At 57.4% G+C, this 13,447-nt stretch overlaps 2 protein-coding genes across 2 annotated transcripts in view; one reads left to right on the forward strand and one right to left on the reverse strand.

Annotated features, from left to right (window-relative positions):
- The window catches only part of STAT6 (signal transducer and activator of transcription 6), a 9,689-nt gene extending 3,147 nt beyond the window's left edge, over window positions 1-6,542 (forward strand). Inside the window, exons 9-22 of the mRNA XM_007467688.1 lie at window positions 1-114; window positions 446-533; window positions 658-780; window positions 1,379-1,471; window positions 2,173-2,379; window positions 3,568-3,662; window positions 3,759-3,895; window positions 4,237-4,383; window positions 4,601-4,664; window positions 4,771-4,881; window positions 5,075-5,167; window positions 5,976-6,041; window positions 6,146-6,274; window positions 6,353-6,542. Coding sequence (XP_007467750.1) covers window positions 1-114; window positions 446-533; window positions 658-780; window positions 1,379-1,471; window positions 2,173-2,379; window positions 3,568-3,662; window positions 3,759-3,895; window positions 4,237-4,383; window positions 4,601-4,664; window positions 4,771-4,881; window positions 5,075-5,167; window positions 5,976-6,041; window positions 6,146-6,274; window positions 6,353-6,542 — 1,657 coding nt within the window. The remainder of the gene's footprint in view (window positions 115-445; window positions 534-657; window positions 781-1,378; window positions 1,472-2,172; window positions 2,380-3,567; window positions 3,663-3,758; window positions 3,896-4,236; window positions 4,384-4,600; window positions 4,665-4,770; window positions 4,882-5,074; window positions 5,168-5,975; window positions 6,042-6,145; window positions 6,275-6,352) is intronic.
- A 1,081-nt stretch (window positions 6,543-7,623) lies between these two features.
- NAB2 (NGFI-A binding protein 2) lies at window positions 7,624-13,447 on the reverse strand. Its single transcript, XM_007467687.1, has 7 exons — window positions 13,274-13,447; window positions 10,930-11,803; window positions 10,462-10,595; window positions 10,074-10,125; window positions 9,848-9,980; window positions 9,444-9,635; window positions 7,624-8,482 (listed from the first exon to the last, which is right to left on the reverse strand). Exons 1-7 carry the CDS (start codon window positions 13,354-13,356, stop codon window positions 8,373-8,375), a joined length of 1,578 nt encoding a protein of 525 aa, XP_007467749.1. The 5' UTR covers window positions 13,357-13,447; the 3' UTR covers window positions 7,624-8,372.

The following is a 13,447-nucleotide window of genomic DNA, read 5'->3' on the forward strand; positions in this document are numbered from 1 at the left end:
GCTGGGCCTGCGGTTCCTGGCGGCCCCAGCCAAGCCTCTGATGGTCAGGGCCGACATGGTAACCGAGAAGCAGGCGAGGGAGCTGAGCATGCCCCAGGGGCCCGGGGCTGGAGTGTAAGCGGGGGCTGGAGAGGGGCTGGAGGGTGGTGGAGGCCAGAGGAGCCTGGGGGACTGGCACCACGAAGAACAGGGTGATGACAGGGAGGGTGGGCCATGGGATGTGGGGACCCTGTATGATAGTCAAGGCAGAGGAAGGGGAGGGACCCATCAGTGCTGGAATGGGGTGGGAGCATCATGATTTGGCTAAGATGGGGACTTCTCCCTTAAGAACTCAAGTGGGGAGATGGAGATTAGGGGCCAGTAGTCCAGGCCATTAGCCGGTGGACTCAAGCTCCTGCCATTCCTGGCCCAGTTGGGATGAGCCACTCTCTGACTTGCCTGGCAGAGAAAGCACTGGGGAAATCGTTAACAACACCGTGCCCCTGGAGAACAGCATTCCCGGGAATTGCTGCTCTGCCCTGTTCAAGAACCTGGTGAGACCTTCGGGGAGCAGTGGGCGGGGGTCCTCAGGCCAGGACATTCTCCTTGGAGAGGGTGTTGGGAGCCCAGGAGAAGCAGTTGCTGCCCTCACCCTCCTCTCCCTTGCCCCAACCGCAGCTTCTGAAGAAAATCAAGCGGTGCGAACGGAAGGGCACAGAGTCCGTCACCGAGGAGAAGTGCGCCGTGCTCTTTTCTACCAGCTTCACGCTCAGCCCCAACAAACTCCCTATCCAGCTCCAGGTGAACCGAGGCCCCAGCCCTGCCCGAGGCGGGGCCCCAGGTGCCCCTCCAGGCCACACACTGGGGCCCTGCATCCGCACTCTTCACGACTGCCCCATACCCTGTGTGTTTGGGATTTGTGCATGCTGGGGCCCCGGGTGAGTGGGGAGGAGCCAGAACCGAAGTGCACAGCCCAGGCAATGACAGTGTAGGAGCAACTGGCACTTACGCACTTTTCATAGACCAGGGCACTGTTTTAAGTCACACACGTGCACACACACGCGTGGTTTTCACAATAACATTATGAGGTATGTATTATTACTAGCCTCATTTTATAGATGAGGACATTGAGACACAGAGAGATTGAGTAATTAGCCCAGGTCACACAGCCACTGAATGTTGGAGCTGGCATTTGAAACCTGGGGACTCCTATAGCACTGACTTGTAACCACTTCTCTGCAGTAAGGCCCTAATTGAGCTTCAGAAAGCACTCAATAACATACCATGAGTTTTTAACCATGTTGTGTGAGTCCAGTAGCTTCCCTGCACCCTCAGAGCCAGCCCTCTGTGGAAGCCCCTTGCCCCAGTAAGAAGAACCCCCTTTCCTCACCCCCTTCAGGCCCTGTCTCTGCCCTTGGTGGTCATCGTCCACGGCAACCAAGACAACAATGCCAAAGCCACCATTCTGTGGGACAACGCCTTCTCTGAGATGGTGATGAAAGACCTGGAGTTGGCGGGGGCAGGGGGGGCTCTTACCTGGGAGGTGGGGTGCAGGCTGGCAAGCATGTTCAAATGAGAGTGACCTTAACTCCTTCTCATAGACCTGTTTTCGTACTTCTGACCTCTTTTCGTGCCAATTTTTTTCATACTTCATTTTTTATTTTATTAATTTATTTACTTATTTATTTTTTGGCTGCCTTGGGTCTTCACTGCTGCGTGCAGGCTTTTCTCTAGTTGCGGCGAGCGGGGGCTACTCTCGTTGCAGTGCGTGGACTTCTCATTGCAGTGGCTTCTCTGTTGCAGAATATGGGCTGTAGGCGCATGGGCTTCAGTAGTTGTGGCACGTGGGCTCAGTAGTTGTGGCTTGCAGGCTCAGTAGTTGTGGCGCACGGGCTTAGCTGCTCTGCAGCATGTGGGATCTTCCCGGAGCAGAGTTCGAACCCGTGTCCCCTGCATTGGCAGGCGGATTCTTAACCACTACACCACCAGAGAAGTCCCCTTTTCATGCCAATCTTAACAGCTATCCTGCAGTAGCACCTTAGACTCCTTTGGAAAAGCACCATCTTTGTTGAGCAAGTTCAGGGGGACAAGGCTGGGGAGCGGCAGGCTTGGGGAAGTGGGAAAGATGAAGGCTCCCTTGAGCCTTGAGCCTCAGGCTCCCTGAGGCTCCCTTTCCTTCTCTCCTCCCCCCAGGACCGTGTGCCCTTTGTGGTGGCTGAGCGGGTGCCCTGGGAGAAGATGTGTGAAACTCTTAACCTCAAGTTCATGGCTGAGGTGGGGACCAACCGGGGGTTACTCCCAGAGCACTTCCTCTTCCTGGCCCAGAAGATCTTCACTGACAACAGCCTCAGCATGGAGGCCTTCCAGCGCCGTTCTGTGTCCTGGTCACAGTTCAACAAGGTCATTCCCCTGCGCTTCGGACTTCCCACCCCCAAGCTCTTCATCCCTGGGGCACTCAAGGCTTCCCCAACCTCTGCCCAGGGATCAACCGCTGGGATCTTCACAATGCCCCACCACGTTCATCAGGAAGGCCTCTGTCATGGCCCAGGCAGGAAAACCCCTCAGGTCTCTGACATCCCCCCCGTTTTGGTCTGGGGGCCCTCTGTCCTCCCTCTTTGCCAGTGATCTTCGTGACTCACCCAGATTGTGTGTAAACACAGCTTTGGTTCAAAATGACTTTGACCCATTGGGAAAATAGGTCTTATTGCAAAAACAGGGACGAAATCCCACAGGGACATATGCAATAATACCAGCTACCACGTGCTGACAGCTTACTATATGCCAGGCACTGTGCTTCAGCAGTTTATATATGTTATCATCCCAACATCCCTTTGAGGTAGGTACTATTACCCCCATTTTACAGAGGATGAACCCGCTCAGAGGGATTAAGTGGTATGTCCAAGGCCTCCCAGCAAGTGAGTGGCATGTCTGGGATGGAACACCATATTTCTGACTCTTGTTCTTAGCTACTACATTTTACTGCCTCCAAAATAAGGTGGCTCAGGACTGGATCTGTTACAAGAACAGGGGAAAAAGGAGGTCTGGGTGTCTCGGTTGAGGACCAGCTGGGTAAATGCAGTCACGCACTGATCTCTTTTTTAAAAAAGGAAGAAAGAAAAGCCCACACGACCAGAGGATGTGTTAGCAAAGGGAGCAGGACACTCACACCCTGCAAGCTGCCTTCTCTGGACACCACTTCCTCCAGGCCTCATTCAGGAGGGTGTGAGCACGGTGGTTAAGAGGGGGCCCAGCCCAGACTTCCTGGGCTGAATCCCAGCTCTGCTTCTCACCAGCTGTGTGAGAAGCAAGTTATTTGACCTTTCTAGGCTTCCATTTCTTCATCTGTAAGATGGGATACTCACAGGACCTATCTCCCTAGGCTTGTAAAGATCAGATACATTAATTTATGAAAAGAGCATGGAATAGTGCCTGGCACATGGTGAGCCTGAGTGTTGGCCATTGTCATGGATGGGGTCTCAGGTCCAACGTGGTTCCCTCAGTCCTGTGACTCTGTCGTGTAGGTACTCACAGCCCAATGCCTGCCCTAACTAGGCTCCTGTGCTCCCACCAACTCCCCGCTCCCCACAGGAGATCCTGCTGGGTCGTGGCTTCACCTTTTGGCAGTGGTTTGATGGCGTCCTGGACCTCACCAAACGCTGCCTCCGGAGCTACTGGTCAGATCGGTGAGTACCCGCCCCAGGTGGCCTGAGCAGCTGTACCTCCAGCTCCCACTCCACACCCTGCGACCCCACCCATATCCTCTCTCTCATTCTGGCCAGGTTGATCATTGGCTTCATCAGCAAACAGTATGTCACTAGCCTTCTTCTCAACGAGCCTGATGGAACATTCCTCCTTCGGTTCAGTGACTCAGAGATTGGGGGCATCACCATTGCCCATGTCATCCGGGGCCAGGATGGTGAGGTCACCCCAACCAGTCCTCTGCCTCTGTGCCTGTACCCTCTGGGGTTTCTTCTGGGGAGGAAACATCCTGGCCTTCCTTGAGGCCAACCCTGATCTTCAAGAAGTTCTTCCTTAGGTCCAACTTCTCTTTCTCCTTCTGTGGTCTAAACGTCTACCTTCTCACTGTGAGCTCTGTGGGAATGGAGCCTGGTGCGTCTCCCTCCCGCAGGGCCCTCACCCTAGCTCCTCTCTCCTCCTCACCTTGGCAGACTGAGAATGAGTCCAATAGTGGGAGGAGGTTGGGGAAGGGGAATAAAGTCTGGACAGAGGGGACTCAAGGTCTCATTCCTATTGTAGGCTCCCCACAGATAGAGAACATCCAGCCATTCTCTGCCAAAGACCTGTCCATTCGCTCACTTGGTGACCGAATCCGGGACCTCGCTCAGCTCAAAAACCTCTACCCCAAGAAACCCAAGGACGAGGCTTTCCGGAGCCACTACAAGCGTGAGCTGGGGCTGGCAGTTCTGACTCCTTCCTGTTGTCCACCTTCTCCCTGCTCCCAGCTGTCCCCTCCCTGCCTGCTGTGTGTCATCCCCGACTTCTCTCTCCATTTTCATCTCCCTGCTTCTGCTACCTGCGCATCAGCCATGCTCACCTTTTCCACCTCCCTTCCTCCCTAAACCAGAAGCACTCCATGGCTCTCCTTTCCTCCCCACAACAGCTGAGCAGATGGGTAAGGATGACAGGGGTTATGTCCCAGCTACAATCAAGATGACTGTGGAAAGGTGAGTGTGCTGGTATGGATGGAGGGTGGGGCCCAGTACTTCCCTGGGGGAAGGGGTGGTGGCATCAGCCCCTGGTCAGTCACACATGCCTCCTCCCCTCCTCCAGGGACCAGCCACTTACCACCCCTGAGCCCCAAACGCCTACCATGATGCCCTCTTATGATCTTGGAATGGTCCCTGACTGCTCCATGAACATGCAGCTCGGCCCAGATATGGCGTAAGAAGCTTGAGAGACGGAACTGGGAGTGGTCTGTGCCAGCAGGCTGTTTCAGCATGGGCAACTGGGAGAGCTGGCACTGGGGGCTGAAGTAGGGAATTTCCTTTCCTTGAAAGGGATTCCCCATCTTGAGGCAGGGATTTGGGGTGTCCAGGAGAAGGGCTGGCATCAGGGGTCTGCTTTCTTTCCCCAGGTCCCAGGTGTTCCCACCACGCTCTCACTCCATCCCCTCATATCCAACACTTCCCCGGAAAGAATCGGTCAATGTGCTGCCAGCCTTCCAGGAGTAAGTGGGGCCACCTCTGGGGAACGGGGTGGGATACCCACCTGCAAAGGGCCTGGGCACTTGCATTTGCTAGGGAAGGCTCTTCTGTGAGAACGGGGTGGCAAAAAGCCAACACCTGGGTCTCTTCTGTCCATTCCACTGAGGTGTTGGTGGTTAAGATCCAGGTTCGAATTCCAGCTCCACCACTTGCTGACTTTGGGCAAGTTACTTAACTCTGATGTGTCATCTGTAAAATAGAGAATAATGATAATAACAATACCTACCTCACAGGGTTATTGTGAAGGTTAATTGAATTAATAGTATGTGTAAAGCTAAACACAGTACCTGGCTCATAGGAAGAGCTATGTAAGTATCAGTATTATCTCTCCCGCCCCTGAAATCTACTGTCATTTATCTGCTGTCTTGATTTTTATTTATTTATCTTTTTGGCCCTGAAGTGGCATAGACAGTTGTTCTCCAGGTAGCACTCAGGTGCTTACTAACTCTCAGTCAAGGCACGACATCTCCCCTCCCAGGAGTTGAGGTAGGGGTGGGGACAGGGGTACTTAGAGCCAACAAAGTTCAAAGTCCAAAGAAACATCAGAAATTAGTGAATCTAGCCCTCCTCTCTCTCCTGCCCACAGTCGCCAATGCATACGCATTTATTCAGATGAGAAGTCCAAGCTCACAGGTGGAAATGGCTTGCCGAGTGCTTGCTGTCAGGATGAGGAGCTGGAAATACTGTTTCCTCACTCAGTGGTCTTGACTTTGCAACACCCTGCCCTTGTCCAGCTTTCCTTTCTGACTGTGCCCTCCTTCCTGATTCCAGACCTCACCTGCAGATGCCACCCAACCTGAGTCAGATGAGCCTGCCCTTTGACCAACCTCACCCGCAGTGAGTGACACCCACCCCCATCCTGAGCTCATGCTCCTCATTCATTCCCAGCCTCAACCCCCCGACCCCCGCCACCACCTCACTTACTTCTCTGGGCCCGGCAGGGGCCTGCTGCCGTGCCAGCCTCAGGAGCATGCCGTGTCCAGCCCCGAGCCCTTGCTCTGCTCAGATGTGACCATGGCGGAAGACAGCTGCCTGAGGCAGCCGGTGGGAGGGTTCCCTCAAGGCACCTGGTGAGTGTCAGCCTGGGGGTGGAGGCTGAGGAGTGGGTGCCATACCCATCTCACTGCTTGCCTCCTTCCTCCCTGCAGGGTCCGTGAAGACATGCTCCCGCCCTTGCTGCCTCCCACTGAACAGGACCTCACCAAGCTTCTCTTGGAGGGGCAAGGAGAGTCAGAGGGAGGGTCCTTGGGAGCCCAACCCCTCCTGCAGCCCTCCTGCTATGGGCAGTCTGGGATCTCAATGTCCCACCTGGACCTAAGGGCTAACCCCACTTGGTGATCCCAGCTGGAGGGGGAGTCCAGAGAGACAGCTCTCCTGCCCCCATGGACCTGCTCTGAACACCTGCCTGTGCTCCTGCCAAGCAGCAGCTGGGGAGGGTGTCCTCCTATCCCCACCTACTCCCTGGTCAGGAGGAAAAGACTTTGCCAGGAGAATGTACAGTGGGTGGAACATATCTACTCCTTCCTTCCCACCACACACCCCTGCCCTCCACTTTCCAAAGGGAAATTCAGGTTCCAAGTGAGACACGCCCCAAACGCACACACTCTCTCTCTCCCCCTCCCTCCCTCCCTCCCCCCCCTGCCCTTGGAAGATGTGGCTGAGCAGAGCAGAAAGGGGGCTGGGCTAAAGCACAGCTGAGGGCATGGAGGGCTTCTCTGCTTGCCCCCGGCTCCAGACACACATGTGGAAACACACAGACACGTGCACACATCTGCTTCAGAGGCTAGGGATGGAAGTATGGGCTTGGGTCCCAGCTCTGGGGGGATGGGAAACAGTTGAGGAGACCCTGGGAGAGAGGGGGGTCTGGTCTGTACGTTTGGTTGCTGATGTGGGTTTTGCCCAGATTAAAAAACAAATCCCAGTCAGCTCCAAATTCCTGTCAGTCAGATGGAGGCTTCTGGATATGAGATTGTGCAGAAGTACAAGGGCCGAGTTTGCACGTAGCTGGGTGAAAGTGTGTGGACCTAAGAGATGTTAATATATAGACGTCACATGTTAGTTTTATGACCACATAGAACACGTACCTCTTTGATTTTGCCTGTGTGACAACACGTTTGGAAGTGTGAGACACTGCTCAAAAGACACCAGCGAGTATACTGGCCTCTCTGATGTATGCTAACCCAAATGTACTAAGCTTTGAGTATGACTGGGTCCAGGTTGGGTCTATGTGGCTGTAGCTTCGGTGGCTCAACACCTCCAATCCTGCCCAGAGGCAGAGGCTTAGCCTGGGGTCGGTGTGTGGTCCTCGTGGTGTATTGGGGGCCCTACCTGCCGCTTCTTTTCTATTTCCCCAACCACCGCCAGCTTCCCTCCACTCCCCAACCCCATGCCACCCTTTCTCCATCTTGGAGGTCATAGATCCTAAGCCATAAAATAAATTTTATTCCAAAATAACAAAATAAATAATCTACTGTACACGATCTGAAAAGAAAGACGCTCTAACTGCTCAGACAGGTGCTGCGGCCCAGATCCCAGCTGAGGGAGACCCTGAGTCCACCCAGGCCTCCCGAGGGGGCCGGTGAAGGGGACCCCACACCCCCCTAGAGAGGGCAAGAGAGAGAGAACCGCTGAGGACTTGGGGGGAAGATGGGGATGGGTGGGCGAACTGCAGCACTTGTTAAATTAAAGAAACAAACTACAAGCACAAAAATGGAGGAGCAGAGGGGAGGAGCAGGTCCAGTGTTCCCAGGCCCTCAGATCTGGCCGGAAACCGTTTCCATTTTTAGCTGCTGGACCCTCCCAGGGAAGTCCCCCTTTCCCCCATGTCCAAACTGAGTCCAACTGCTCGTCACTGACTCTAACTAGAGAGGATGGGAGTGTGCTGTGTAAGGGAGGGGAGAATCCCAAGTGCCCTGGAGGCAGAGTTCTTGCCTCCTTGCTCTGGGCAAGGGTGAGGGGGCACCGTGCACCCTCCTTGTGTCCTCTCGCCAGGCCCCTGCTTGTTATTGCTTGAAGCCCCATAGTTCTATGCCCATGGGGCAGGTGGGGAGGCAGGAGAAGGGCAGCGGAAGGATCCAGGGTTGTGACTAGATGCCAGGGATGGAGAGTGGAGGGGTCTGTGTGAGCCAGAAGCCTGGCACCCTGGGTCTGAGGACGCCAGTCCCCCCCTCACTGCCGGCTGGCCTCAGCCTCCACTTTCACGCTGCTCCTTCGACCTTCCACCAGAGCAGGATGGGGTCCTGGGGCAGGGCATCGGTCCAGCAGCCCCTCCTCGAACTCTGCAGGGAGAAGGGGTAGGTTAGGAGGCTGCGGGATGGACGCTGCAGACAGAGGGGGGCTGAGAACAGAGGCAGGGGTAGAGAAGGCTGCGAAGATGAACTTGATTTCCTGACTCCTGCCCACCTCTGGTCTAGGGGGCGGTTCCATACCTAAGTGTGTGCGCCCCCCTCCCCTTGCTGGCTGTGTGTAGCTCTCTGTCTCTGGATGTGTCTCTCTCTGTCTCTCCCGCCTCCGTTCTGCTGGAATTTCTGGTTCTGTCAGGAGCTGTGGGGGCGGCTTGGCTCTGACCTCTCCCCCTCCCCCCTTCCCAGGCTCTGCTGCCCCCGCTTATCCCTGGCCTCCTCCCAGGGCACCCCCCCAACCCTACCATGCCCCCCAGGGTTCTTAGAAGCCAAAACAGCGGGGACACAGGAAGCCAGCCTCCCAGCTCCTCCCCCAAGAAGAGCCCCCCTGTCAGTCCCCGCCCCCAGTTCCCACCCACACACAGTTTAAAAATACCAAGCTAGGGTTGGTGGCTTTGTCTGCTGCGTCACTCTGAGCCCAGCCGATGCCCGGCCCTCTGCCGGCCTCCTTGCCTACTCCCGCTTCCCCCATCCACACACAAAGCATCCCCCTCTGGGCTCCTCCAATTCCAAGCTGGCAACCCTACCCCAACTCCTGGCCTGCTCCACCCTCCTGCGCTGGTAGAAGTTCCATCCAAACTTCCCTTCTTGGTGGCTCTCCTCTTCCTGTTCCCCTTCGTTCCCCATTCTCTGTCCCCCTGCTCCCCAAGCTCGCCATTCACAGACGTCCACTTGGGGTTAGACCCTCCCCACTGGGAACAGCCCTGCAGGGTTCCCCCCTCAACCCAAGGCCTGGTTAGCTGGAGCCCCACCACGCTACTGCCCCGAGGACACCAGGGCTGCTGTGCGGGGCCTGGGTGGCAGGGGTGCTTGGGGATGGCACTACTGGCTGCCTCACCTGCGAGAGGTGGCTTTGCGGGCACACAGGGGCTGAGGCGGCCCACGCGGTCGTGGGAGACGAGGCGGGCTAGCCGCAGCCCCTCATCCATCAGCGTCTGCTGCAGGATGTGGCGGCTCCACAGCCCATGGGCTGGCAACGCCAGAGGCAGGTCAGCAGGGGGCGGCGTCAGCCTTGGGCACGACCCCACAGCTGTGGGCAGGGGTTACGGGTCAGGTAGGGGGCCGCAGTCAACGGAACCCTCACCCTCAACCACACAGCCAGCCCCACGGGCCCAGGCTCATTCGCTCCCGCCCAGCCAGGCCTCCCAACCCTGTGCCAGGCAGTGGCCTCCTGGCGCCCTCCTCCCACACCTTCCCCCCCCACCCGCCCCCTCAGTGAGAAGCGCTCTGACGCACACTCACCCTGCAAGTGTCCATCCAGGCTCTCCCCGGACAGGCTGGCGCTGTCTTCCTCCAGGCTGGGACGGTATGGGTGTGCATAGGACTCAGGGCCTGGGGGAGGCTGCTGGATTTCAGAGTGACTTTGTTCTCCAACCTGTGGATGCCCCAAATGGGGAAATAAGGACTGGCAAGGGAGGGGGCTGGGGAAGACTGCCCTAACCTCCTATATGTACCCTAGCAAACCTACCTCTTGTTTCAGTTTCTTCAGTGGGGGGCCTCCCAGTTCTTCAGGGTGGAGCCTGCAAAGATGGAGAGAAACAAGGAGGGTGAGGCTGGGGAGGGACACATGGTGGACAGGACACAGAATCTGATGGGGAACATGCATTATTCGCAGAATCTGGAAAGATGAAGGGTAAGCAGCAGTCCCCAGCTCAAGCGCTATTGTTGTGGGGGGCAGAGGGGACCTGAGAGGGATGGGAGGTGGGGCCAGACCTAGGCAAGTGGACTTGGCCAAAGGCAGGGACACGCAGGCGGGTGGGAAGCAGGCCTACAGGCACCTGAACTGGAGGTCAGGACGTGACCCATCTCCTTGGCGGGATTCTGATCTAGGGAGAACCTGGAGAAGGGGGTCTCACCTGGAGCCCTTCAAGGAGGACAGGTAGGTGCTCTCTCGGGCCACTTGGCGGGACAGGGAGAAGAGTTCCACCCTCCGCAGTAGAAGAGTGTTGTCCCTCATGCAAAACTGGGCAGCAGCCTCGTTGATGGTCAGCTGTGGAGAGGACCGCCAGAGCAGTCAGAATCCTAACTGGCCCACTACCTTGCCCAGACCTCCTCACTCCCCTTCACCACCAGACAAGGGAGGCTCATCCATCAGATGTTTGCTTGGGTTTGACACCATGCAGGAGCTTTCTGAGGAAGGAAAACAGGTCAGCACCCACAGCTTCCTAGGAATGCCCGGGGCCTCCTCCACTCCTGTGGCGTCCTGAGCGGCGTGGGGCTGGACAGCCAGGTTCTTGCCTGTGTCTCTGCTTCCCCCTCAGTTGAGGGAAGCACTGCAACAACTGAGGTTGGTAGGGGAGGGGATCAGGGCCCGGGGTCCTCACCTCATGCAAGCTCAGCTGCTTGCCCTCCCGCCGCTTGGAGTCAAAGCGGCCATAGATGATGCTGTATTTGCGTATCTCCTCTTCCTTCTGGCTGTCATTATCGTCCATCTCAAAGATGTGGCCGACGCTCCGTGCCAGCTTCTTGTTCAGCTTCAGCAGGGAAGTTACCTCCCCAGCATCCCCCCTTGGGAAGCTTCGGAAGATCCTCTCCACGCTCTCCACCACCATGCGTACCATCTCTGGCTCCAGTCGATCCGGACCACCACCAGCCCCAGCTGCTGCCAGCCCCCCAGCCCCAGTCCCCTCAGGGACTCCTCCCCCTGCAGGTGGGGAGAACGGGGGTGAGCCAGCCTCCTCTTCTCCTCCTGCCCCAACATCAGACTCTGGAGTGCTCCGGCCTGGCCAGATCCGGGGGTCCCCTGCCCCAGGTCCCCCAGACAGTGGCGACAGCTTCTCTCCAAGTTCAAGGGGGCTCTTAGGGCTAAAACTGCGGGCACTGCCCGCCTTTTCCCCTGGGCTGCCATGCCCGTTGCTCATGCTCCCTTTCCGGGTCCCTGCAGTTTCAGAGATCTTGAAGAGTGGAATGCTGGAAACGGGCACGGCAGGCACTGGCTGGCTAAAGAGCCCTGGATTGGTGGCCCACTCTCTCAGTGCCTTCTGTAGGCGTCGGACATGGAGGGGCTTGGTGGCCATGCCCACGAGTGCCATGATCTCCAGGAACTCCTCCTCACCCGCCTCACACAGTTGCTGCACGTCGTCCCCTCCCTGCTGGATGAAGGTCTCATAGTAGGAAAGGAGATTGGCGCGCTGCAGGACCCGGTACAGCTGCAGCTCCCCCAGTGTCCGAGGCAGGGCCATGGCTCGGGCACTGGGCCTGAGAAGGAGGCGCACAAGGGGGGGGGGCAGTCAGTGCAAGTTCCCTTGCTGGGTACCAACCCACACTCACAACTGTTTTCTCTTTCCTGCTTGCTTCTCTCTTTTGAATGCTTCTCTCTTTTGAATGCTCTCTCTACCCAGACCTGAACACAGACTAGGAGAATCAGGCACTGCTCAGAGGCATAGCCATGCCAGTGCTATCCCAGACTGGCCGCAAGTACCAAAAGCCAGATCAGTTTTTGCCGAACACAAAGGCTCCAAGCCCCCATCCTCAGCTTTTACTTTTCTGGCCTGGGGCAAGGAGACCTTGAGCACTGAGGCCAGCCAGCACACCCCTGGGATGGCTGGACCAACCTCTCTTCCAGAACACAGTCCCCACCTTCCACCCTAAACACCTACCAGTCTCAACGTTACACAAGTTAACTTCGCACACTGAGGTGAACGCAGGACCACCATTCTCCCTGCAGTGGACACCTAGGACCACTATGGACCAGCTTTATTCCCTGGTGGCATCCTGCTCATGTGGCTGAGAGACAGGGGTGTGGCCCCTCCCCCTGCCCTTTTCCACTCAGTGAGCTAGGCAGAACATCCTCTGCTCCCCTTTTCCCACCCCTGCTCAGCTTTTCCCACGGATTACGCATTCTTTGCCCACTCTTGCGCTCTCTCCCCAGGACCTCCCCTGCCTTCCAGACTGCCCAGTGCACCTCAGATGGCCCCTCTCCCAGCAGTGACCTTCCCACCTGCTCCATAGGTAAGCCCATCCCTTCAGCTCGGGCACGGGAGAGAGGAGGAGTGCCTCAATTGTTCTGCTTCGGGGCCCGGTCCGCCCCCACACACGCCCACAGTGCTACCGTCTGTGGGCGAACACCGCCGGGGGGCTCCCGCCTATCCTTCTCTCCCTCATTTTCCACCCTCGTCTTCAAGGGTTGTGTGGGCACGACTCAAGACCCCTTGAGGGAGGGGCCGCACAATGAAACTCCCCCCCGCAAGCCACAGAAATGGAAAGAGACGCCTAAGGCATGCCCCGCTTCTGCAGAGCTCCTTTGATGCTCTATTGGTTCAAAGGCGCCGGCTTCTCCCGGACCCCGGAGCCGCGCGCTCCGTGCCGACGACGGACTGAGCCAGCTGAGTGGCCATCCCCCGGCACTGTTGCCAGATAAAGCTCCAGGGCTTCCCCTAGCGCTTGGGAGCCTCCACATTCTTTGCAGGGGGCTCACATGCCAGGTCATGCGCACAAAATAAACGGGCGATGGAGAATTAGGTACTGCTCTTTCACATCCAGCTTTATCAGCTTCCTGCCTGCTCCCAGGGCCCCTAATTCGAAGACGCACCCCCTTTCCGTCAGTCTCCACCCCCCACCCCCGTCCCGCTTCCCCTCGTCCTCTGCTCGACCTCCGCCCTCCGGACCCCTTTCCCGAGTCCAGCTCCACCCATCTCCACTCCCCGGCGCTTCCCTTTGCCCACTAACTTGAGTCTGGGCTGCGGGGTCCGGCGGGCGCTGTCCCCTCCGCCCGGCGGCTGCTCGGCTGTGGGGGAGGGAGCTCTGTGCATGGACGGCTGCAGACCACCGGGGATGTCCCTCTCGGTGCCCAGAGCTCAGCGCCTGCCGCGCGCTGCTCTCCTCCGGGCGCGCGAGGCCGTG

The sequence above is a fragment of the Lipotes vexillifer genome, unplaced genomic scaffold (assembly GCF_000442215.2).
Source record: "Lipotes vexillifer unplaced genomic scaffold, Lipotes_vexillifer_v1.1 scaffold387, whole genome shotgun sequence".
Classification (NCBI taxonomy): domain Eukaryota; kingdom Metazoa; phylum Chordata; class Mammalia; order Artiodactyla; family Lipotidae; genus Lipotes; species Lipotes vexillifer.

Excerpts from the sequence above, each read along its gene's own strand:
- NAB2 (XM_007467687.1), bottom strand. The coding sequence starts at position 13,356 with ATGCACAGAGCTCCCTCCCCCACAGCCGAGCAGCCGCCGGGCGGAGGG. Across the intron at positions 9,636-9,847 it reads CCTGGATGGACACTTGCAGG|CTGTGGGGTCGTGCCCAAGG; the intron begins GTGAGTGTGCGT and ends CCCTGCCCACAG. Across the intron at positions 8,483-9,443 it reads CGCAAAGCCACCTCTCGCAG|AGTTCGAGGAGGGGCTGCTG; the intron begins GTGAGGCAGCCA and ends TTCTCCCTGCAG.